The sequence below is a fragment of the Python bivittatus genome, unplaced genomic scaffold, assembly GCF_059951505.1.
Source record: "Python bivittatus isolate LINGU-HERP-01145 unplaced genomic scaffold, Pbiv_v1 ctg000020_np1212, whole genome shotgun sequence".
In the NCBI taxonomy this organism is placed as follows: domain Eukaryota; kingdom Metazoa; phylum Chordata; class Lepidosauria; order Squamata; family Pythonidae; genus Python; species Python bivittatus.
The window spans coordinates 43609990-43634594 of NW_028277030.1; the positions used below are offsets into that span (position 1 = coordinate 43609990).

General features: G+C 39.9%; 1 protein-coding gene across 1 annotated transcript; it reads left to right on the top strand.

Moving 5' to 3' along the window:
• Positions 1–1421: 1421 nt before the first annotated feature.
• On the top strand, positions 1422–22996 carry MTO1 (mitochondrial tRNA translation optimization 1). Its single transcript, XM_007431107.4, has 12 exons — positions 1422–1800; positions 4177–4376; positions 7959–8076; positions 11447–11736; positions 13032–13144; positions 14418–14608; positions 14892–15022; positions 16822–17026; positions 17124–17295; positions 19755–19873; positions 20354–20511; positions 22701–22996. The coding sequence occupies exons 1-12, from the start codon at positions 1575–1577 to the stop codon at positions 22887–22889; spliced, it is 2112 nt and encodes a 703-aa protein (XP_007431169.1). The 5' UTR covers positions 1422–1574; the 3' UTR covers positions 22890–22996.
• Positions 22997–24605: the final 1609 nt, after the last annotated feature.

Consider the following 24605-nt stretch of genomic DNA (forward strand, 5'->3'; position numbering starts at 1 on the left):
AACCTTTTATAATAATTGTACAAAATGCTGATCAGTGATTGTAACAATAAATAATTATATTTTACATTTTTAGTGGTATGGAAATAGAATTGCCATTTCAGTCTGCTGCAGGATTAAATTGTTATATCTTATCTATGTTATGGCCTGTTCATGCTGGTAGGTAGGTATTGAGGCTAGGTAGTTACCTACAAGCAACTATGAACCATGTACTGTAGACCAGCTTGTTACTACCCAATTCACACATGTAGAATTCATTCTAATCAAATGTGGTTTAGATCAAATGAATAAAATAATACAGATACTTTCTAAATATTTTTGTTCTCCCTATACCTAAAATGTTTAATAGTTCTGTTATACTGTGATTTAATTTATATTGATCCCCTCATCATTCGCTAGTAGTTTCAGATCGTTCTGTTCCATCCTATCCAACATGTTTTATCTCATCAGATGCAAGCTTTGCTGAACTGCAGAGAGCTCCTAGAACTAGAAGGCATGAGGAAAGCTAGAAAGAATGATCCAGGAAATGCAAGGTGAAAAGTTTAAACAGTTTTAAGACAGGATTAGAGACATTCCTGTAAAGGAAAATCCTTGTCCAAACCTGCATCAGGCTGCCGCAGGGCAAGAGAGGGGAAAATAATCCCTCCTCACTTGAACTGCCATCTTCATTGGGCTTTGCTCTCTGCAGCCGCCATCCAGTAGCCATTTCCCCCAGCCAGAGCACAGGGAGAGAAAGGAGGACTGAGATGCCAATTGTTTTCGAAACTTCTGTGACCTGCTTTCATTCCCACTAGGAGCAGTAAAAAGAATAGCTTACCAACTTGCATTAAGGCATTAGGTACAGTTTGTTATTCGAAGTCTGATATAACGTTAGTTCTTGTTTTCCTTTTCCCTTCCCGCTCCTGTTCTTTTCTTTTCTGATCTCATTACCGTATATTGTAAGCCCGAGCATGACTAATTTTTACAGATGGTTCCGGATGCTGCTGGTTGGTTTTGGCTTTTTTTGGCTTGTTTTTGCTGCTGTTCTTGAATAGCTTGGGAACAGATGCTCTAAATATTAAGTCTGCTACTTAACAACTGGTCACGACTGGGCATGTGAGTAATAAGCCCTATTGATTTGAAATTGTTGTCATATAAAAAGAGTCCCCTTTAGGGAAAGAAACACTACAAAACAATTCCTCTCTTGTCCTTATTTATAAACCCAGCCGGGGGAATGAACGGGATAGTCTCGAAAAGGGACGATACAAATCCTCTTAATGTCACAGATCAGAGAATTGTGGCGCGGGTCGTGATGCGCAACCACGCAATTTTCCTGCAACCGCTCGGCTCCCCGCGAAGAAGGTCAATTCGGAACGTCAGAGTAGTTTGTCACGCCCACTCGCGACTGCGCATGCGCAGGATTTCCCAGGCCTAATACGTATAATCCATAGGTGCCTACCAACCACCGACGTCACAGGAAAGATGGCGACGTCCAATGAGTAAGACGCTGCTGGCATTCCCGGGCTCTCAACTTCGCTCCAAATTTCTTTCAGGGTTGATCAGGGGGCTCGGTGATTTATTCACCGTTCTCCTCTCGGATGTTGCCCTTCGGTCGTGGCTGGCGCAGCCTCGCGGCACCCGCGGTCGTCAGGGCAAGGTTGCAGCGTGCGCGGAATAATGGGACCGCGGCGGATCCGGAGTTCGGCACTTCGAAGTATGATGTCATTGTCATCGGTGGAGGCCACGCTGGCGTGGAGGCCGCTGCGGCGGCTGCCCGGGTGGGAGCCCATACTTTGCTCATCACGCATAAAATAGACTCCATAGGTAAAGCGAGCCGTTTTACTATTGCTAGATCAGAGCTAATAAAAGTGCACGTAGAACATGAATGATGCATTGCCAAAATTCCCGCTAGGGAGGACGATGAAGTATTTCCAGATAACACCGTGGGATGCTTTTTCCTTCCAACCCGCCAGGTGTACAATTCTTATAGAATAAATACCCACAGAGAAAGAAAGAAAACATTGTGGTGTTTTATTGGCTACCTTTTATTGCGTCTTAAATTACTGTGGATTACCGGAGTTTTATTTGAAAAGTGAGGTTCAAGGCTTGTAGGGGGCAAGCGTTTGTTTGTATGAGAGTCAGTTTGGTGTGGTGGTTAAGCTGTTGGCCTAGAAAGCAGGAGACTGAATTCTACGCATAAAAGGCATAAAAGCTGGCTGAGTGACTTGGGGCCAGTCACTCTCGCAGCCTAACCACCTCACAGGGTTGTTGTTATGGGGAAAATAGAAGGAAGGAATATTAGATATGTTTGCCACCTTGGGTTGACTATACTATATTTATAAAAATAATTTTAAAAATCTTTAAAAAAAAACCCTCTTCAGTATTCCAATGTGACAGGATAATTATCAATAGCTAGCTACGCCCTAAAAACCAAACCAGAAATAAGTAAGATGGCATGTTGGCCAGCAAAGCAGTTACTCCTAGAAAAAAAGATTCTCTATATTCATGAAAGGATTTATAGGGAAGAATTCAGGTGAGTGAAAAAGTACCACAATGGCTGGGCTCACACAATGCTAGGCTGAAGTGGAGTTTAATAGTTTGTGATTTGGTATTTTGTGAGAACTCAGCCATTATCTTAGCATGTTGTGTAAGCTTGGGTAATTGGGAGAATTTGCCCAATACAACAAATCATAAACTAGCCATTCTGGATGGGTTTGGACTACATAGTAGCCTAACGTGGTTGACTAGCTTACGTTCAAATACAATCATTTGCTATATTCATGCTACTTAAATTCCAGTTGAATAAACTCAGTTGCTCTGTACACAGAACATGCTACAAGTTAGTCCTCGAGTTACAATCATTCAGCGACCGTTTGTAGTTACAGTGGTGCTGCAAAAGGAGACTTCCGACCAGTCCTCCAAGTTGCAACCGTCCCAGCACCCCCACAGTCATGTGATCGTAACTGGGTACTTGGCAACCCATTCGCACTTGGGTTGCCAAGTGCCCCACAATTACATGATCATCATTTGCAACCTTCCCTGCCGGCTTCCCTCAAGTAAAGTCAATGGGAAGCCGGCAAGGAAGGTTGCAAGTTGCTGGGGTAAGTCTCCCTCCCCCTGGCCCTTTTTCACTCACACACATGCCCTCCTTCCCACTTCACTCGCACAACCCTGTGCCCTCTTTCCTTGGCCCCCCTGCAATCACACACATGCATGCACATACCCCGCACCCTCTTTTCTCCTCCCTGCAATCGCACATACATCCACCTTACACCCTCTTTCCTCATCCTCCCTGTGATCGCACACATGTATACACCAAACCTACACCCTCTTTCCTTGACCTTCCTGCGCTCACTCATGCATGTGCACCTCTCTGCCCTCTTTCCTCGGCCTCCCTGGCCTTACTGAGCTCACGCCGCACTCCCTCTGCTTCCCGCTTGACCAACCGCATGTCTTGGGTTACCACAACAACTGGGACTGCTTGGATTGCCATTGCTGAGTGATGCAGTCACGTGACATTGTGCTTTATGACCACATCGTTTAGTGACAGCAATCCCAATTGCAGTCATAACTTGAGGACTACCTGTAGCATGTTCTATGTATGGAGCAATTGAGTTTAGTCAACTGGAATTTAAGTAGCATGAATATAGCCAATGGATGCATTTGAATGTAAGCTCGTCAACCACATGTTAGGCTACTATGTAGTCCAAACCCATCCAGTATGGCTAGTTTATGATTTGTTGTATTGGGCAAAGCCAAGCAGTTGGATTGAATAAACCATGGTCCAGTTAACCATTTAATCATGGATAAGCATGCTATGTGAACACACCTATGTGTTTTACTTTCCAATAGCATTTGCTAACCTTTTTTTTTAATGTAGAATATGGTGGCATTCTCCCAGTTGCCCTATGATGTAGAATGTTGTAGTAAAAGCTTCATCATGGTCTCCATAGCACAGCTGCAGTTGCATGGAATCATTAACCTTTTTGCTGTATTCCAGCCATACTACATTAATAATAATAAATACCTCAAGTTAGTAACTTCTTACTACTACTAAATTACTAGGGAATTACTATTTCCAACCCATAGAAAGTGTCTGTTTTTCTTGCCTATCAGCCCTTACACCTCTTTCTATATGTGTGTCTTTGTATGATACGTAAACCTTTATATAAAAAGCTTTGAACCTTGTATTTGGTGCAGGACAAATGTCATGCAACCCATCCTTTGGTGGAATTGGGAAAGGACATCTCGTAAGAGAAGTGGATGCACTGGATGGGCTCTGCGGTCGAATCTGCGATCTGTCCGGAGTGCATTACAAAGTGCTAAACAAGAGAAAAGGACCGGCAGTTTGGGGTTTCCGGGCACAGATTGACCGAAAGCTCTACAAAGAGAACATGCAGGTGAGATGGCAAAGAGCAAAGTACAAAAATAGGTATCTTAGGCTGCCATCTTATTTCCTGGAAGAAAGCCCAATACCCAGTTGGATTTACTGGGTGTCAGATGAAAAAAGCAACTGCTAAACATATAAACAAAGGATGCATGAATTCAATGTGGATTCCAAGTATAAAAAAACAACAGTGCTTTCTTATACTATTAATTCTGAGACATTTCTGAAAATGTGCAGTCGCGACTCTGCAGATGCAAGCATCTCATTTATTTTTAAAAATATACATATTGCCTCTTACAGGATCCTGAAGTAATATATAAAGGCTTCAAATGCAAAGGCCTTAATGGGAGAAATCCATGTTGTGATACATAGGAAAAACATCTCTTCATATTTTTGAAACATATACCTTATAAAAACATTTTACCTTTTCCCCATCTTGCAAAATGTATATGACTGTTGGGAAGCCGTCTTACATTTTATTTATAATGATGAAAGTAGTATAATGCAAATAATTCATACAAGATCACAGATCAAAGATTATTACCAATCAGCTGCCATTCCCAGGTTGGTCTCAGCCAGTCCTGTTTTGGTTGCCTCGGATCTCTCTGAACAGGCTAGGCAATCCTTTTAGTTGTTGATTTCAGAGTGAAATGTTCCAAAGGTACATTTCCATAAGGAATGCATCTCTTGATATATGCAGTTCAGAATTATTTATCGAAACAAAAGTATTTCTATTTCCAAATAATATATGATTCCATTTTCACATCTATAAGTGACAGTCATTCGAAGTAGTAATTTCTCAAATATGTTAAATGAGGGGTGGGGAACCTGTGGTTCTCCAGATGTTGCTACAACTCCCAACAGCCTTAGCGTGCATGACCAGTGGGGAAGAATGGTGCAGTTCAGCAGCATTTGAAAGACCATGGCCTGCTTTAATTGTAGGAAATAGATGCTTCTCTTTTCTTTCCCCAGCATATTCAACTCAAGGCCTGTTGGACTACAACATATGCCAACATGATCCAATGCATGGGAGAGCTCCATTTTGCTCTAGAAGGTACTCTAGAAGATAAAATACAAAGATCTTCCAAGAAGTACCTTTGTTTTAAGAGCATTTTAAGTTTCCAGGCCCCGGGTTAATGTGTTTGTTATGTATTTGTGGGCCCCCTGACATATTTGGATTGTTTATTCTAGTTGTTTTAGGGCTGCCTGTTAATTTGGGTTTTAACTGGGGTTTTTTTGGATTTTGTAAGCCACCCAGAGTCTTCTGGAGTGGGTGGCCATAACAAATCTAATAAATTAAAGTTTATTGAATTAAATTAAACTCGTTCATCATTCTGTGAAATGAACTATTGTGAAGATTGTGTCGGCTTTCAGTGGGAGAGTTTGGAAAGTGCTGTGTAAAAAAAAAAAAAGATTCTGATGTGGTTTCTGTCCTTTTTTGTACAATTTTGGTAAGAAAAACCAACAATTGTGTCTAGATCAATTCAGATGTCTGTTATACTGAACAATAGAGTTTCATCTGTTTTGGTGTATTTTATTTTAGTATTATAGGGTAATTCTCCAGCTGTTTGCATAGGGCATTTGTTTAATACATTTATGGTTTATTATTTCTAAAAACGAGACTAATATAACATTAAAAATGAACTTCAAAAAGAAAAGACTCATCTGACCGGGGGGGTGGATGGGGTGGACAATTACTATTGCCTTTGGCAGCCTTCCACAACCTCAGGAATGTTGAGACCTCATGTCCCTGAATTCCGGTTATAGTAGCATTTTGTTTTGCTGGTAGGGAAATTCTAGGAGTTGCCATCCCAACACATCTGGATCAATATGTGTAGTTAGCTTTTGTCACCCATTACATTGGGGGGAGTAGGTGGCCTTAGTGACTGGGAATCATGGCAGTAGAGATAGATAGGGATGTGCAATGAGAAAAGTCAATGTAATGCTGGTCCCAGTTTCTTTCAAATCAAGGAAGGGTGGAGAACAGTGTAACTTGAATGGTTAAAAGGTACTAGGACTAATAACATCCTGATTTTCAGATGGAAACACTGCAACTTTCCAGCAAAATTGACCTGTTCATCAACATTAATTGATGAATGTGTGATTCGTATGGATACTGCTTTTCCATTGGACTGTGTCCAAAGGGAGTCATGATATAACAAACAGAGCAATTAAAAATCCTAACTAAAAACCTAATTATAAAGTCAATAAATAAATATACAATATGAACATAAAACCATATAATTTTACATAAATATCACACCCAAATGGATTGGGTGTGATATTTAACTAAACTGTGTACAACTAAACAGAAAGAGAATAAAGGAAAGGCCACTATACAGACAGCTAAAGAAAAAAAGTTATTTTTAAGTGACTTTTTATTGATGATGCATTACATCCAGCTTTTTTTCTACCAGTAGGAGCATTCCTTGGGGTCAATTTCTGGCAAATACTTTCACCCAGAAATTGGGGAGATTTTCACCAATTCCCCTCTCCCTTTGCAGCCTTAAGAACCTTCTCCACTCTTCCAGAGGGTTCTGATCTCTCTGGAGGCCACAAGGGATTTGTGAGGGTGAATCAGTAGTCTCTCTTCTGTCAACAAGATTATTCCACTGATTGAGAAGGCTACCTTTAATTCATAGCTGTGGCCCATCCTGGTTTTTTTCTTTAACAGCACATATGAGAGGACTTAGAAGGAAAAAGAATATTGTTATAATATATAGCCCTCAGATGTCAATCTTTATGGAACCCAAACAGCACACAAAAGATAGATCTCCGAATGCTTGGGAGAGTTAAAAGTTTGAAAAGACCTCCTTCGGGAAAAAAAAATTCAGGACTGAGTATGCTTAACAGCCCAGGAATGCTGATTGATTGTTAAGGGAAAAAAATAGAAAAAGGGACATTTTGTTCAAGGCTCCATTTGTATAGTATACATTTTCTTTATAATTTGTCATCTCAATACTACACTGTGCAAATCATTTAGCAGAACACTTTGCAAAGTGAACAAAGCATCTGTCTGAATCTATTGCTTAAGGTGCCAAGGCTGATGTGTCTCCCAAACACTTGATGTGGCTGCTGTCAAATTGCTTCTCAATTTTCCGAGCATGCATGTATACACACAGAAAATAGTTCTGCCACGATCGCTACCAAAGCATACTGAACGTTGTCACTCCCAGCTGCAAGTTCAGAGGAAAGCTTTACTTGTTTCATGAAGCACCCTTTTGCATGGTTTGCACAGCTTTATTAAATGTTGCTGGTTCACTGTAAATAGTGAAATTGTAAAACTTTAGGGAAGTGCAATAAATAAAGTAACAAAAACTTTTATTTTGCTTATCCGTTGCCTTACATTTTAATAAAGTCATGTAGTGTAGGAAATTCCTAAGTGCAATAAATGTATTCTAGATATTAAGTTTTATTTATCATCAGCAAGGTAGATTTGGGATCTGAAAGTTTACCCAACAGCTTGCATTTAAAGAGATATCCTTGAGGAGGAAGAAAGGTTCCATGCTAATAATTGGAAGGTTTTTGTTTGCTTTCCATTCCACAGGAGGTCTTGCCTAAGTAAGTGTGTTCAATTCTTTTTTTTCCCTGGTAGAAAGAAATTATGCAAACCCCACTCCTGACCATTTGTGAAGCATCAGTGGAAGATCTGCTGCTGACAGTACCAGAGCCAAATCATCCTGGCAAATCCTGCGTCAGTGGAGTCATTCTGGGTCAGTATTAGAAGAAAGTGCTACTTCCTGAATCAATAGAGTCCATCCATCTGCACTGAGAATCATTTCTTTGGAAAACTGTTTCAAGGGACCGGAGAAGCCTAGTTGCTGCTGGTGGTGATTTGTGCAAAAGGTTCTCATGACTGGGACTTCTTTTCCCCAATGTTAGTTTTTCCGGGTGCTACTTTGTAAAGCAGTCTATAAGAAAATCTGTCTCCATTCATTTGCATTAGAACAATTTATCCACATCGGAGCAGGCGGGAGATGGGATTTGGTTTGGAAATTAGCACAGTTAATTTTGTAGAAAGTAGTTTGGCTTATTTCTGAGTTAATCCAATGTGAGTGAGGAAGCTTTAAGATATCGTAAACCTTTTTGCTCAGAAACCCTCTGGTTCTCCACACCTTGATGCAGCCTCCTACCCCTTAGAGTAGCAGTTTAGTAGTTCTTTCTGTCATCACTTATCTGCTAGGGAGGACCTCACCTAGTCTAACTTCCTGGCCGTTACCAGGCAACAGTGAAAAATAATTGCTGCAGTGCTACCTTCTGGCTATAATAGCATTGAGACATGAGACTAATGGTCTCAGCCCTTCCCCTGCCCTGGAAATAAATCAGTGCTGAAGGATATAGATAAAATTAAACTTCATAAAAAAAAAGATAACTTCATTACTAAGAAAGAGAGTAGAAAACTCTCTTGAATTTTAAATAGTAGAATGCAGGGGATCAGTGCTGCCAAAAATAGATTACAGAGCTATTCCAATCTGGGGATACCAATGAATGGAACCAAAAAAAAAAAATTCAACAAAATATATGAAAGTAAATTGTGATGGAATGGAAGAGGAGGGTGATGTGAGAGATCAAGGCTATCAGGAAGGAGGGGTGTATTCCAGGAAGGGAAAGGAGGCAAAAGACAACATAGTCCTGAGGAGGAGCGTAGGAAATGAAATAGGTTCAGGATAGCCACTCCCTAGAATCTCCCGGGGTATATTCACTTGTTGCAGTAGTATAGATTTAGTCTGGCAAGATTCTGTCTATAAGGTATAAGCAAATAAAGGAACTTAACTGGACTGTTTCACCATTGTTCTTAGGCTGGGCCTGACGTAAATATAGGGATTCTGGCAAATCACATGATGCCAATAAGGGTAAGCTGTTTTTCTTTTCAAGTATTAAGACAGCTTCCCTGGAGATTTGGTTCAGATTGACAGAAATATCCTTAAAGTATGCAAAGACACAAAAATGATTGCAATACACATAAAATGAAGATCAAACAGTTCAGTTCTTATAATAACTAAACTTAGTAACAAGACATTTATTTAATTTTTTTCCTATTCCAGCCTTGAATCAAATTTCCTTTTTTGATTTACAGGTAGTCCTCACTTAACGACCACAATTGGGACCAGCAACTCTGTTGCTAAGCAGCGTGGTTGTTAAGTGAGACATCACATGACCGTGACTTGCAATTTTACTACCAGCTTCTCTATTGACTCTACTTGTCAGAAGCCGGCTATGAAGCATGCAAATGACGATCATGTGACTGCAGGATGCTGTGACAGTTGTAAACACCCGCTGGTTGCAAAGCACCTGAATGTTGATCATGTGACCATGGGGATGCTGTGACAGTCATAAGTGTGAGGACCAGTCGTAAAGCTACTTTTTCAGTGCCGTCCTAACTTTGAACAGTTGCTAAACAGGGCAGTCATTAAGCAAGGAGTACCTAGACTTGTTATCTAGAAGTTCCGCTTTTATCAGAGATTGTTAGAGTACACTTATAGTTCATTGTCTCTCTCCCCCAGTACCGCAGACTTTCTTCCACCTTTTCTTCTGGAGTTCCACCTGCAGTGTCCCAAAAGAGCAGAGCTGCTGCCTCCTGGAGGGGTTGGAGTGAATCTGCCTTTTGCTGATGTGCAGAAGCCCATGTTGGAGAGAAAATGTATATGGGGTGTGTCTGAGGTTGTGTGACAAGAGAGGATGGCAAGGAAGCTGCAGTGCTTGGAAAGCAGACTGACTATTCACACAAATAGATTATGGGAATTAATACCTACATGTTTGCCCATTGTTTAGATTGTTGAGAAAGGTGCATATCCATTCTGAGGAAGGAGTCACACGGTCAGTTTTCAGGTTGAAAAGCCATCAGGAGTTTCATTGTTCTGTAGCAACCCAGATGCTAGTTTTGCCTCAAATGAGAGAAGAACTGCAGCTGCCTTGTAAATCCAGAATGCTTATTGAGTTAGGTTTATTTTCCATATTTACTATAAATCTGTTCATGAGAGATAGATAGGCACTCAACTGTGTGAGTCCTCTGCCATGTCTTCAAAATTGATTCCATTTTCAGAAAGTCAATTTTAACCAGAAAATGGTGAGTTCCAGGTGCCTGTTTGTGATAAAGCAGGGCATTCAGATACATCCTGAGAAGGAGGAATATAAATGTCTCATATTATCGCATTAAGACAAAGTGGAAATGGTTTCATTTTGTAAATCAAGGCATTGGAGCTTGTACACAGTGGTTTATGGCTTAGTGTGCTCTGTGTGTGTATGTATATGGGTATATATATGGCTGCACCATACATAATGGATAGCTTCAAAATAATTGTCAAGATGCACCGTGACCTGGAGATAGGATTTTTTTAGGTTAGGATTGTGTTGGATTCCAAAGAATCTTATAAGAGTGCCAAATTTTTAGAGTTGGCTCAGGCAACAGATAACTGAGGAGTGCTGAGTTGACAGAACCAGGTATGCTACTTGCCTTTTGCATCCCCAGTGTTAGGGGCAGGATGTCCTACTGCCAAAATGGAAGTGAGTTTCAACTGCCAGTCTGGTTGTGTTTTATACATAAAGTGGAGGGACACCATCTTCTCCATCCTCTTAGGCAGTAATATGTCTTAGGTTGACCTCAAAAAATACTGTCTCAGGACAGTAGACTGTTTTATTTTGGGCTTTGTTATTTAGTTAAGTGTGTGACTCTTTGATATCCATAAAGGATCAGACTAAATACAGATGTTTTATTTTCAGATAGGGCAGAATTTACACATACACTTCTGTGGTAGATGAGAATATAGTGTAAGATGTTGACTTTAAATAGCAGCATCGTATGGGGTAGCTTCCCCCAAATTAATATCCTTCAGATGTGTTAGAACTGTAACTCTTGAAATTCTCAGCTATGCCTGGAAGTTACCAAGTTGAAGGAAGCTGCTTTAGAGTTTTAAATGATGTTAATCTGAAAAAAATAAAATTATTTCTCTTTTCTAATATTGTAACTACCTCTGTTGACATAAACCTGCTAGACTGGAAAACAGTAGATAAATACAATTTTCTACTATGAGGGCAAAAGCTAGTATGATACATTGTCTGTTTTATTTTGTTTTCCATCCTCAGAAGACGGAATGAAAGTACATTCTGGGAGTGTCATTCTGACTACAGGGACATTTCTGAGAGGGATGATTCTAATTGGACTGGAAATGCATCCTGCAGGGCGAATGGGAGACCAGCCCTCCATTGGCCTGGCCCAGACTCTGGAGAAGCTTGGATTTACCATGGGAAGGCTCAAGACTGGAACTCCACCACGATTGCTGAAAAACTCCATTGATTTCACTCATCTGCAGAAACAGGTGGCAGATGACCCTCCTGCACCATTCAGCTTCCTCAGTGAAGCTGTGTGGATTAAGGTGGGCCTGAATATCCAGGGGAGTGCATGTGTATTCATATAGTCCTGGTTTTTTCAGCCCACGAGGAGAATCTTTTGAAATGGCTGTTTTCATATGGGAGTGGTCCAAATGAATATGGGGTTCCATAAAAAGAGCCTTCCTAAATCAGGGCCAAAGTCCATCCAGTGCAGCATTCAGTGTTCTCAGAGGACACCTCGAAGCAGATTATACGGGTGATAGTTCTCTTCCATTCCTGCATGCTCCTGTATGTGGGAGGAAGGGACCTAAAGATGAAATTTCTCTCTTTCTGTGTTAGGAGTTGCTAAGATTCATGTAAGCAGTTTCTGGAAAACTGGAAGCAGTTTCTGGAAACTGATGTTGGGACAGTCTGTTGCTTATGCGTACAAAAGATGCCCAACTGTGGGGGGCCATGTTTCACTAGGTCTTTAAGTGGTATTCTCAAGTCACCTTCTAAAAACTGGTGGATAGAGCTAGCAAAAACTAAATTTGAATTAATTACATTAAAATACTGTATATTTAATTACAATCAAGTATGTTTAATGGAAATTGAGGGGTCTTTGGGAGTTGCACCTCAATCCTTGGGAATGGCCTGTTGCTTTAGGACCTCAGGTTGTGTAATTCTGGTTTACAATATTTATTTCTAAATTTTCAGTAAGAAGACTAAGGATAGCTTTTAAAAGCCATTTCCCCCCTTCTCTGCTGGACATTTTTCTAATAAATAGCTGCCCTAAATAGCTGCCCTTTGATTCTTACACCCCATGTCTTCATCCTTATTCCTTTCTTAAACATTTTATATACTTCTATATGCTATTTAACATTATAATATTTAGGATTAGTGTTTAATACTAAAGTATTTATAAAAGCATATTGCACAAAGGCTTTCTCAGTTCATACAACAAGACTTTCCACTGCTTTCTTCCCTCCTGTACATTCTCTACATCTATTCCATAAATCCCTCAACTTTTCAGGGCAGATTTGTGGAGCACAGAAGGAGGGAGAATCTTTATCCAGGAGATCCTGTTTTGTCATAATTGTATTCAACTGACTGTTTATTGAGAAAGCAAAGAATAATTTTAAAAACGGGGGTCACCATTAAGAAGATCTGGATGCTCAGCTTCCTGAATGACCTTTGATTAACCTAGTGACCAGCAACATCTCACATTAGCTGGCTTAGAAGTTCTAATTAGGCTTTGTTTTCTTCCCAGTAGGTAGAATCAAAAATAGACCCAATATACAATTTGGCATGTATAAAATTTATCTAATCTATTCACCAAATCCTGACAATTTTTTTACAGCCAGAGGACCAGTTGTCCTGTTATTTGACTCACACCAGCCCTGAAGTAGAGCAGATCATCCATGAAAATCTTCACCTGAGCAATCACATCAAAGAAACAATAAAAGGACCCCGGTGAATCTCTCTTTATTATATTTCTTAGTGTGAAGTGCTAGGCTCAGCAACTTTTCCAAGTGTCAAGCACTGTTGTGTGATTTTGTATAATGCTGTAGACACCAAAAGTAGTTTTTAAATATTTAAATGTTATAAAATTTTATTTTTAAAAATGAGCAATGGTCAGAATATCATGTGATACCCTTTGTGAACAAAGATCTTGCTTGATTTCACAGTTTCTCTCAAATTGGTATGAATCTTGGTTTGTTGGTCTTGGTGCAATCTGGGAATTGCTATTGTTTTCTGTTATTATTTTAACATTTTTACTAAAACGGGCAATGTAAATCGCTTAGACTTACCGTGTTCATGATTAAAATGATCTATATGCCTGAATATTTTTTTAATCAGCCATTTTCATATCTATCTATCTATATTGGATGCCATCTAGTGATATCATAGGTGCCATATTACTGATTCCCAGTATTACCACAAATATGTGTGGTACTTGACAGAGTATAATAAGCCCCCAAATAAAATTAGAGATAAACGTAAATGCTGAGGAGCTTACAATCTAAATGTCAACCCAGGAGGCCAAAAGGAAGAAAAATAGCTGCAAGGTCAAGAGAGAAGGAGAGGCACAAATGCAACTGCACCATATTGAGCCATGATTTCTATTGGCTTTGCTCTGCTCTGCTCTGCTCTGCTCTGCTTTCTTTTTTTAGCTGAAGGCTTTTGAGCAGAATGCTAGGAACTGCATTCCAAAAAGTAGGTGATCCCAAAACAACTATAATTTAATTTAGTATACCTTTAATTGTACAGTTTTAAAATACTAATCATATTAAAAATACGATTAAATCCTCTTGAATTTAATCTGTTTTTTCTACGATCACATTAAACTTCAATTTAAACATTAAAACTTTGATGGCAGCTTTCAAACAGACTCAGAGTTCTGCTCACAAGGCTTTCAGTGTTATGTAGCAATAAAAGCTGAGGAATTCACCACAAAGACAAGGTGTGCAGGACTCTTAGTAGTCCCTCCCAGGCCTTTCATGTGGGTGAGTGAAGCCCCCTTGGATTGCATGGAGTTGTTTCTTTTTTCTGTTCCCATCTGGTTTCTGATATCTTTGTTATCTTTTATTCTTTATTTTTTGTTTCTTATTGTATTTCTTAAAAATGTTTTTACTTGTGAGCCACCCAGAGTCATTGGGAGTTGGGTGGCAGATAGACAGACAGATAGGCAGACAGACTTCTGACAGTGTCAACATCCTGATTTAGCTGACTATCCTGTGTTTAGATACTGCCCCTCCCTTGAGTCTAAAGTTCTACGTTTTCCGAATCGCCAGCATCAGGTCTGGCTGGAGCCCGAGGGTCTGGATTCTGATGTCACGTACCCACAGGGACTGTCCATGACCTTGCCTCCTGAGATCCAGGAAAAAATCATCACTCTTATCAGAGGCTTGGAACATGCTAAGGTGGTACAACCAGGTGAGAAGTCGGAAGAAGGTCAGGTTTTTGTGCAAGCAGTTTATCATTTGGAAGATCATGTTATTTCCTATATCCTCCTATTCATATAGGGATTTTGTCTGTTCAGTGCGGAGGCATCTCTTTCTGCTTTCAGAGAAATGGTTCACTAACTAATCTGTACACTAGCACTTTGTTCAGCACCTGCAGAAATACCTAACAGCACACATTTTTAGAGTTATGGTTTACATGTGTGCATGACAGACATTGTTCACAACAGCTATTTTATCCATTTTACCCATACCAGGCTATGGAGTTCAGTATGATTATCTGGACCCACGTCAGCTGAGCGCCTCCCTTGAATCTCGTCTGGTGCAGCGGCTCTTCTTTGCAGGACAGATCAATGGCACAACCGGCTATGAGGAAGCTGCAGCCCAGGTGAGTGGCTTGAGAAAAGCACACTGGAAGTGGAGCAGGATTCAGAACCCCATCTGTGATACCAATTTCATCAGTGACATTTGGCCACGAGACATTTTACTAGTTCATTCTGATAGTTCAGATTAAAATGCTGTTCCTCATTCTTGTCAGGGCTTGCTTGGAACACATGACAATGACTTTTTCACACACTTTTGGAATGCAAGCAGTGAGGGAATTTACTCTTGTCCTAGAGGAAATCGTGGGTTCTGGAGGCAGTCCGTCAAATCACTTGGATTATCAAAATACGCAGAAGGAATCATGCTTAACACAGGAATATTTGGGTTAAGTAGCAGAGTGCCCTTGAGGGGGTAATAAGAGATGAAACCAGAGACCTTTTTTAAATTGTTTTGGAAAGCTGAGAATTTATTGGTAAAAGAAAAGGGAAATTCTAAGGGGAAGTATCTGAAATCAAAGAATGGAGAAAGAAACCTGTCCTTCCTTTATGACCTGTATGAAATGTCATAGAGAGAGGGAGTCAGAGATCCTTGGAAGAAGCAGGAATGAAAATTATTAAGCAGGAACCATAGAAGACTTTGCTGCGGCAGATGACAAGAGGTATGGAGATCATCAGACATCTAACCCAAAGCTGGATCACTCTAGGGAAGCAGAAAAAAATCCAGAAAAAGAGGATATAGTAGGAATCTTTGCCAAGATCTTTAGGGAAAAGAAAAAAAAAACTTTGAGAAGTGTTGAACCCAACACTGAGATAGAGAAAGAGGGGGAAGTAAGGTCCTGAGATCCAGCATTAATAATGGCCATGGAAAAATGATGTCTGGCCTAGATAATGAAAAGAGAAGGAGGATGATCCATACTTTTCTGAATAAAAGGATGCTTGATTCTAGGCTCTTTGTAAAGGAAAGGTTACACAAGAGAACAGGGCTCTCACTGGGTAAGTGCCAAATAATTATTTTGATTGCATAACAATCTGATGCATTAAGGGGTTTTCAAGCAAGGTTATTTATCCAGAAGTTAATAGCTAGCCCTGCAAATACACCCTTTCCCCATTTGGCTGGCTTCATTAGTTAATGTTTTGGATCATCTAGCATTTAGAAAGCAACTTAATTGGTGACAAAGTGAAAATGAGCTGCTGCTCCCTGATGGCATTATCTACACAGCTTTTGGTCATCTGCACCAGCTTTCCTTTCTGAGGTCCGCCTTCAGGTATTATTCTTCCTACTCTAGAAACTTCCTTGTTCTTACTCTCTTAAGCTTTTCAGTTTTTCTTCTGCTGGAATCCTTGGCCCATGGTTCTTCTGTCCCAACTTTCTTAGGTCTCTCAGGTTGATTTTCTCTAGGAGGTGGGCAATTTGTAAAGGACTAGGGGTTTCAACTCAGCCTCCTGATCTGCTGTCCCTCTACACCATTAATGTGGAGATGTGACCAGACAGATCTAAACATTTTCAGACTATTTCTTCTTTGTTTCCCAGGGACCGGGCATTAAAGATAAGAACGGAAGTGATTTGCCTCCCACAGGCCTCTCACTCCCATTCTCACCCTTCTTTTTTGAAAAACTGAGGGAAAATTTTGTCACAGTTTAGTCATATGCTGCCAAACTTCTGTGGTATGACCTTGTGATACTGGGGGTCCAAATAGGGCACTGGAGAGCAATATGTGACTCATTGGATGCTTACTACTGCTCTAGAACTAAAGTAGCTTGAGTCCAAAACCGTGAGCAGTTGCACGTATCAAACAGACCAATGATATTGGTCCTCCAGTCCTATTTTCCTTATAACTCCTATTCATCCATTATCTTCTGACAGGGTGTTGTTGCTGGAATCAATGCTGGCTTGCGAATCCAAGGGAAGCCTCCTTTTATCATCAGTCGCACTGAGGGATACATTGGGGTTTTGATTGATGATCTCACCACTCTTGGCACCAAAGAGCCATACCGGATGTTCACCAGTCGAGCAGAGTTTCGGATGTCCCTGCGTCCAGACAATGCTGATAGCAGGCTCACCTTCCGAGGTAGTCACTCCTCCAACATCTGTTTTGATACACTCTTTTTTCTGTCTGTCACCACGTACCATTCTTTCTCACTTTTTTTTTTGGTATACATTTCAAGGCTATCATGAAGCTGGTTGTGTGTCACAGAAGCGATATGAACAAGCCTCTTTGATGAAAGCAATGCTGGAAGAAGGAATGGAAGCACTGAAGTCTGTCCAATTTGGCTATACGAAGTGGAGGCAGCTCATTCCGGAGGCTAGAATCAGTCCTCATCATAATTTCCCTCGCAGGTTGTGGCTACTGCTTTGTTTTTCTAGTGTTTTTCTTTAGTGAAGCATAAAACCATCATCCTTGCATTCCATTTCTCACTTTTTAATGGAACTATCTAATACATTTAAGGATTTTAGGAAGGTGTTTGAGTGCATAAAGCTGTCCACCTGTATCTTGGAAATAGGATGAGGAGTGGAATGTTGTTTGTTTGTTACTTTGTTTAAAAGTATAAGCCACCCCATAGCCAAAGGTCTCTGAGCATTTACAATAAAACTCACTAAAAGATGCAATTTGAATAAAACCCCCTAACAATAAAATCAAATGAAATGCAAAATAAAAACACCATACAAACTAGGCAGCAGCAAGATGATCATTCAAATTCTAAAACAATATGATTTAAAATGCAGTTAAAAGCCAATTTAGAAAGCTGAGAAAATATACAGGTCTTCACCTGGTGCCAAAATGATCCCTATGTGGATGCCAGAGCCTCACTGGGGAGGGCATTTTATAAATGGGGTACCACCCTTATAGAAACCCACCTTACCTCCTTTGCTGGGGGGATCTGGAGAAGGGCCTCTTTGGAAGACCTTAAGACCCAGGTAGGTACATATGGAAGTAACCTGGTCCTAAGTAGGACAGTAGGATCAGTATCTGTGCTGATGAAGTAGGAGCTATAGTGAGAGGGTTTTTTTCTTTATAGGAAAAATTGGGTAATCTATTGTGATACGAATGTATTCAACTCTTTAATCACAATTTCAAAACAGAACAAAGGAATTCTTGAGTACACTTTTTCAAAGTATCTATTTTACTTTGGGAATCAATACCTTTAGAAAAAATATAGGCAAAGTGTGGAATTAAGGCACAATTTGAGATCATGACTAAAATAATCAAGCATTTATTGCCTGCATAAATGTAGATGGAGTAAAACTGGATTTTGCCTAATTCCAGAAAATATTCTTCATCTAGTCAAAATAAACATACAATTTTTAATTTGAAGTGGTTTTAGTATTGAATTCTTAATTATACCCAGTTTTCTAAATAAGAACTCATTTTTCCCCTGTAGGTCTACTTTCATTATATTGCCAAAGCTCTGCTATCCCACGTTGTTATTTTCTTATGTGAACATTTATGTTGTGTTTTAAGAGAGCAACCAAGAAAACTCTCCACTGGGTTCTTTAATTCCATAGGGAAGGAAACACAAACGATGAAAATAGAATTGTGCTACAAGCTCCACCCCTTTTGTACACATGTCATGTCCCATGCATGACAACCGGGACAGAGTTTCCGCTGCAATGGGACGATGTTACTTTCATCATTTTGACAAAAGTATCAGATCCTATGGGGACCTCTATTCTTTTCCTTTATATAATTACCCTCTGATTTCATTAGTATAATATGATATGCTCATTTCTGATAAACTGCTATTCCTAAACTGCTATGTATAGGGGTTTTTTTCCAACTTCTGATCTGTAGCTTTGTTAGCAGATTTAAAAATGTTTTAGACCTATAATATTCAACATTCTGTGGAAATAGAAATTAACTAAGTTTTTTTTAAGTTATATTTTAAATTAAGGGCATAATTTGGGGGTCCTCCTGGACTCACAGCTCCTGCTCAAAGAGCAGGTGGCAGCCGTGGCCAGGAGGGCTTTTCCACAGCTTCGGGTTGTGCACCAGTTACGCCCCTTCCTGGATCGGAACTCATGCCCTTGTTATCTCCCAGATAGACTACTGCAATGCGCTCTACATGGGGCTACCTTTGAAGAGTATCCGGAAGCTTCAGCTGGTCCAGAATGCAGCTACGTGAGCTATTTTTGGGGTCCGAAGACAGACCCATATAACACCTTTGCTCTGTGAGCTGCATTGGGTACCTGTTTGCTTCCAGGTCCAATTCAAGGTGTTGGTTATCACCTTTAAAGCCCTACTTGGCATGGGGCCAGGCTACCTGAGGGACCGCCTCGCCCCCACGATTTCAGCCCATCCCACCCAATCCCACAGGGCATGCTGTGGACCCCCTCGGCAAAAGAACTCCAATTAGTGGGGTCCAGAAGGCGGGCCTTCTCTGCTGTAGCCCCCGCCTTTTGGAATATCTTGCCCCCAGAGGTGAGACAGGCCCCCTCACTCCCAGCCTTTCGGAGGGATTTGAAGACCTGGCTCTGCCATCTGGCCTGGGGCAGGGAGGGAGGTTGTCAGAAATGGGGTTGGCTAGCCCCCTAGAGGCCTAGTGTGGCTTCCATTGGCTTCTTGGATTTTTTTCTCTTCTTTCCATTTATGTAGATCTGTTTGTCTTTTTATAAATTTTAATTATGTATTTATTTGTTTTAATTTGATGTAAACCACCCAGAGTCCCCCATTGTGGGGAGATGGGCGGGGATAAGTCCATGTATAAATCAATCAATCAATCAATCAATCCTGCCTTCCTGTGACACTCTTAGAGATTATTTCACTGCCTAATAACAGGATGGTTTGGTTTTTTGCTCAGTGCTCTGGACATCTTTCAGCACCCAGAAGTCAATATGGAGATGTTAGCTAGAGCTCTCCCAGAGCCCATGAAAAAATTCGCTGAATGGAAACCACTGGCAGAGAAGTTGAAAATAGAAGGTACAGAATATTTTATTGTGTGGTAAATAGTTATAATAGCCAGTAGAACTTCTTTTGCGGGGAATTAGCTCAGGACGTACATTTTTGCCAATCTCAGGACACTCTGAAAATAGCTGCTATAAAGGGAAAGTCTGCTTTCCTTCTCTTCTGCAGTGCAGAAGGAAATTAATCTAATTGTGTGAACTAAGGAAAAAGCCAAATTGAATATAATGGAGTTCTTTCCAGACCTTATCCTGCAGCTTTGAGAAAAGCCAAGCTACCCACATTGCTTTTCTTGCAAAGTTATTGCTTGTGATAAGGCATTTTATTCTCCATTCACATTAAGTAGTGCACCAAAAATCCTAAACGATTGCTGGAGGATGCAGTTGATTTTTTTTTTCTGTTCTCTATCTTTCATTTTTTTCAAATTATTATTATTATTATTATTATTATTATTATTATTATTATTATTATTATTCCTCCCTTGGTTTTTCCTACAAGCTGTTTATGGTTTGCATGTGGTCAATCAAAAGCTGGAAATAGAGGAAGTACGTCAAGATGAGGCTCTCTGTTTACCTGAGGATCTGGACTATTTCACCATCAATGCCTCTCTATCCAGGGAAGTGCGAGAGAAACTGGATGCCCACCGTCCCCCAACGGTAAAGTACTGGAGGGGGCAGAATGCTTAATGGATGTTGTGTAAGCAGTCACTGTTACATGTATCCTGGAAGAGCTAGAAATGTCCAAATGTGGTGTTGTATATAGAGGAACCATTGCAATACTTCTCTCATGAAGGCTTATCTGTCTGCCTATCTCTCTATTTGTATGCCCCCTCAGTCACCACAATAACATGGGCTTTGACTGGCATTATTCTTCAGCCTGGCCAGCCATTCAAGATAACCCGGCAAAAGATGCTAAAGAAAGTTCATTTCTAATCCAAGAAAGAATCAGCTGTGGAAAGAGTAGGGGAATCATTTAGGAAGGCAGGATTCTGTTAGCAATCCCTTTAGTAAAAGTTACCATAGGAAATGTTTCACTTGCAATTCTGATTTCAATAGGAGGGAATGTCCCTGAATTTAGTGGGATTTACTTTCGAAGTATAAATGCATAGAATTGTGCAGTGAACAAAATAAAAAGAAGTGAGTTATTTGGCCTAGTCTTTCTACACTGATTTTACCTATTTTCTTTCATAAGTGCCTTGTTGAACTTTCATTGGAGAGGCAGCCTACTTCTTATTATCACCCTGTATATATTTATATACACAAAAAAGTACACAGTGCCCTATCTATCATTCTTAATGCTTAGCTAGAATATTTAACCATGGCTTCTTCAGCAAGCCATATTATCCAGTTTGCAAGTCTTGCTAAGCTGGTTGGGTAATGGGTGAGTTCACTCATCACAATACAGAATACAAAGCTACCTCCTATGGTTCTGTGTGTTATGTGACGCCAGCCTTCACATATGAAGGAATGTCTCATACTGGCAAAGACATTGAGCTACAAATAGGACATCCTTGATTCAAGTGAGCAAACACTAAGTAGAAATACGATAATTGATACCGCATTAGATATATGAACTTATATACATCAGAACATATTGGACATCAGTACATAAATACATAGTGATTTGTATGTAGGTGCATGTTTAATAGGCTGCAGAAATGGAATCAGTTTCACAGAACAATGCAAATAGAAGCCACACTGAGGAGTTGGAACATTGGAAGCTGTATCGTGTAATCAGATACCTTCTGTTGTGTTTAGGAAGTGAAAAGCATAATGCCTGCATCCCCTCCAGGAACCCTGGAAAATCTAAGAAAGCTTTTTTGTTGTTGTTCAGTCGTTAAGTCGTGTCCAACTCTTTGTGACCCCATGAACCATATTGCACCAGGCCTTCCTGTCCTTCACTGCCTCCCTGAGTTTGCTCAGTTTCATGCTCATTGCTTCAGTGATACTATCTAACCATCTCATCCTCTGCCGTCCTCTTCTCCTTTTGCCTTCAATCTTTCCCAGCATCAGGGTCTTTTCCAAGGAGTCCTCTCTTCGCATTAGGTGACCAAAGTATCTGAGCTTGAGCTTCATTATCAGTCCTTCCAATGAGCTTTTAAAAGAAAGCTTTTAGAGGTTGCTTAATGAGTGAAAAGTCACCTTTATTAATTAAACCTTGCGACGGCCATTTTAATTGATAGCGTATGCCTAATATGCTGAAAGAGCTTATTTCTAGTTTCTTTCTCCACTCATTAAAAAGCACTGGAGAGGAGAGAACCTTGGGAAAACAGTACAATAGAATGATTTTTAGGAAGCGATGATCATGGAAATGAGCTCTTTTTTTTAATAATTTTTATTGAAAGAGAATTTTACACAAGATTTAAAAACTACAGAAATTTAAATGGAAAAATGGAAAAAAGAAAAAGATATAAAAGAATAAAAGAAAAAGTGAGGGCAGCAAAAGACAAAGAAAAAAGAAAAGGTATCTAAAGAAGCAACTTCCAATCTTCTTTGCAGCAGTTACAGACATAATAGTTATCATCTCCACCCTCCCAAATTATATATCTTGGTTCTCTTCTTCCTATAAACAGTGCCTTTTTAATCAGTAAATCCAGAAATCACCACTTCATTCTTATTCATTTTCAGCAGAAAGACCATAAAGGGTTTCCAGTCTTTTATAGACGTAATTGTAGTTCCCTCCTTAATCAAACAAGTCAATTTAGCCATTTCTGCAAACTCCGCCAGCTTCACGATTCATTCCGCCATTATGGGTGTTTCTGTAGTCTTCCATCTTTGTGTGTATAATAGCCTCACTGCAGTTACCTTATATAAAACCAGCTCTTTTGCCTTCTCACTGGTTTTAGATCAGCGCTGTCAGCCGCATCCCTGGGATTACACCAGCTGCTGTTTGTAATCTACTCAGATTTGTGAAAGCCAACCATGGAAGTGCAAAGCAGACAGACAATTCGTCTAGGATTGCTGAGCCATTATCAGATACGGAACTGCTGGGTCAAAGAAAGTTTGAAGCAACTGGTACAAATAGGTCATTTTGAGCCCGAGCTACTGAACCGTGATATGTATTCCTGGTGCTTATAATTTTAAGTCCATGAACTTTGATTAATGTATATCATTTAATAAATACACAAATATTGATAACAACCTTGGTAGTGGATAAGTTGTGTTATTTTTTGTATCCACAAAAGAGCACATCACTGAATTTGACTTAAGAGACTAAAGAGGATCATGGTGTAATGCGAAGTTCTTAAAAGTCTGTGCTGGAGGGGCTCTTTTTGTAACCTTTTTTTTTGCATTTAACACATGGACATGTTAACACACTGCTTTGTGTGGTCCCTGGCCACAAGAAAGGGCAGCGGCAGTGAGTCCAATTAGACAGTTACAGTTCTTCCTAAATAAGTAAGAAAAGTGTAACTGTCACAGTGAATAACATGCATTTACATAGTCTTCAGTATGTTTTGTTGTATTCTGATACTCCAAAGAAGCAGTGCCTGTATGGTTTTATTTAGCTATTTATTGAGTCTCTGTTCCATCCAGGCTAATTCAGTTGTCTTAAGCTATAATATCTTAATACTATATCTGGCTGTGTATGCAGATATATACTTCCAAAATTGTGGCTCTTTGGATGTTGCTGAATTACAGTGACTAGCTTCCCTCACCATTGCGTTAACTCAGCAACAACCAGAGGCTACAGGGTCTCCCCCAAATCTAACCCCATGTTGCAATGTGAAAAGAGGAGGCATAGTTAAAAATTCACAGTAATTGCTCTGTTATTGAATATCTCAGACATTTTCCTTGACCTCAGATACTGAATTTCCCTTCAGTAGCAAATTCCTCCCAGGTAGCAAATCTGTAGTGGGGGGAAGCCATTCTCACAAATAGATTTTTAAAGTATTTTGGCCTAAAAAGAGTAACCCTTAAAAAAAAACCTTGGTTCATTTTAATGGGCAAATATATCTTATGGAGAGAAATGGAAGGGATTTCATAGACTAGTACAATATCTTGAATTTAGCTCATTAATTGGTAGTTCCTCAGCCATAAAATGGAAATGTGTGGGTGGAGAACCAGAGCTCACTGGAGTTGGGCAGCCAATAAATTTAAATAAATTAATTAATAAGATGCAGAAATCTGAGGTCCCTTCATCAATCCAAATAGCTATATACGGTAGTATATTGTTGCCAAGTAATTATATGTGTGTGTGTAATATTATATATACATATACACACACACACACACACATTAATATTGTGATCGCTGACCCATTTTTCAAATAGCCAGCATATTGTTGCCTAGTGTATATCTGTGTAAACATGTAAAACTCTAATCACCCAGTGATTCCACCACTTGTGATTACTGCCCAGCAACAACATACCTGGAGCTAGAAGGGACAAACTTGTTCCATTTTCAACAGGGGAAGCATAAATAAGATGCACCTGTGATGCTTTCAATTATATAGAATTCTACAGTTTAGCCAAAGTTGCTCCACATGCCATGCCTATTCCTCTCTTTTTCTCATTTGTTAATTTGATTAAGCAGACCACTTGGTAATGATTAACTTAGTTTGACATAATGCTAATCGAGAATGTAGTCAAATTTTGCCTGGTTTATAAAAATTGTGTAGCATTGTGCACAACTGACATTTAAAGGGGAAATGATGATTCCAAGCACACATGATCACTGCATTGGCCCAAGAAAAAATGCACCTTTTGTAAGGAGGTGCTGGCAAGTGCAACTGGTGTATCTGCGTGCCCTCC

What these genes read in the sequence shown, in the direction of transcription:
- MTO1 (XM_007431107.4), top strand. Translation starts at nt 1,575, where the DNA reads ATGTTGCCCTTCGGTCGTGGCTGGCGCAGCCTCGCGGCACCCGCGGTC. An exon ending in ATGAGGAAGCTGCAGCCCAG is followed by an intron (nt 15,023 to 16,821) that starts GTGAGTGGCTTG and finishes ATCTTCTGACAG; the next exon opens with GGTGTTGTTGCTGGAATCAA. An exon ending in ATGCCCACCGTCCCCCAACG is followed by an intron (nt 20,512 to 22,700) that starts GTAAAGTACTGG and finishes CACTGGTTTTAG; the next exon opens with ATCAGCGCTGTCAGCCGCAT.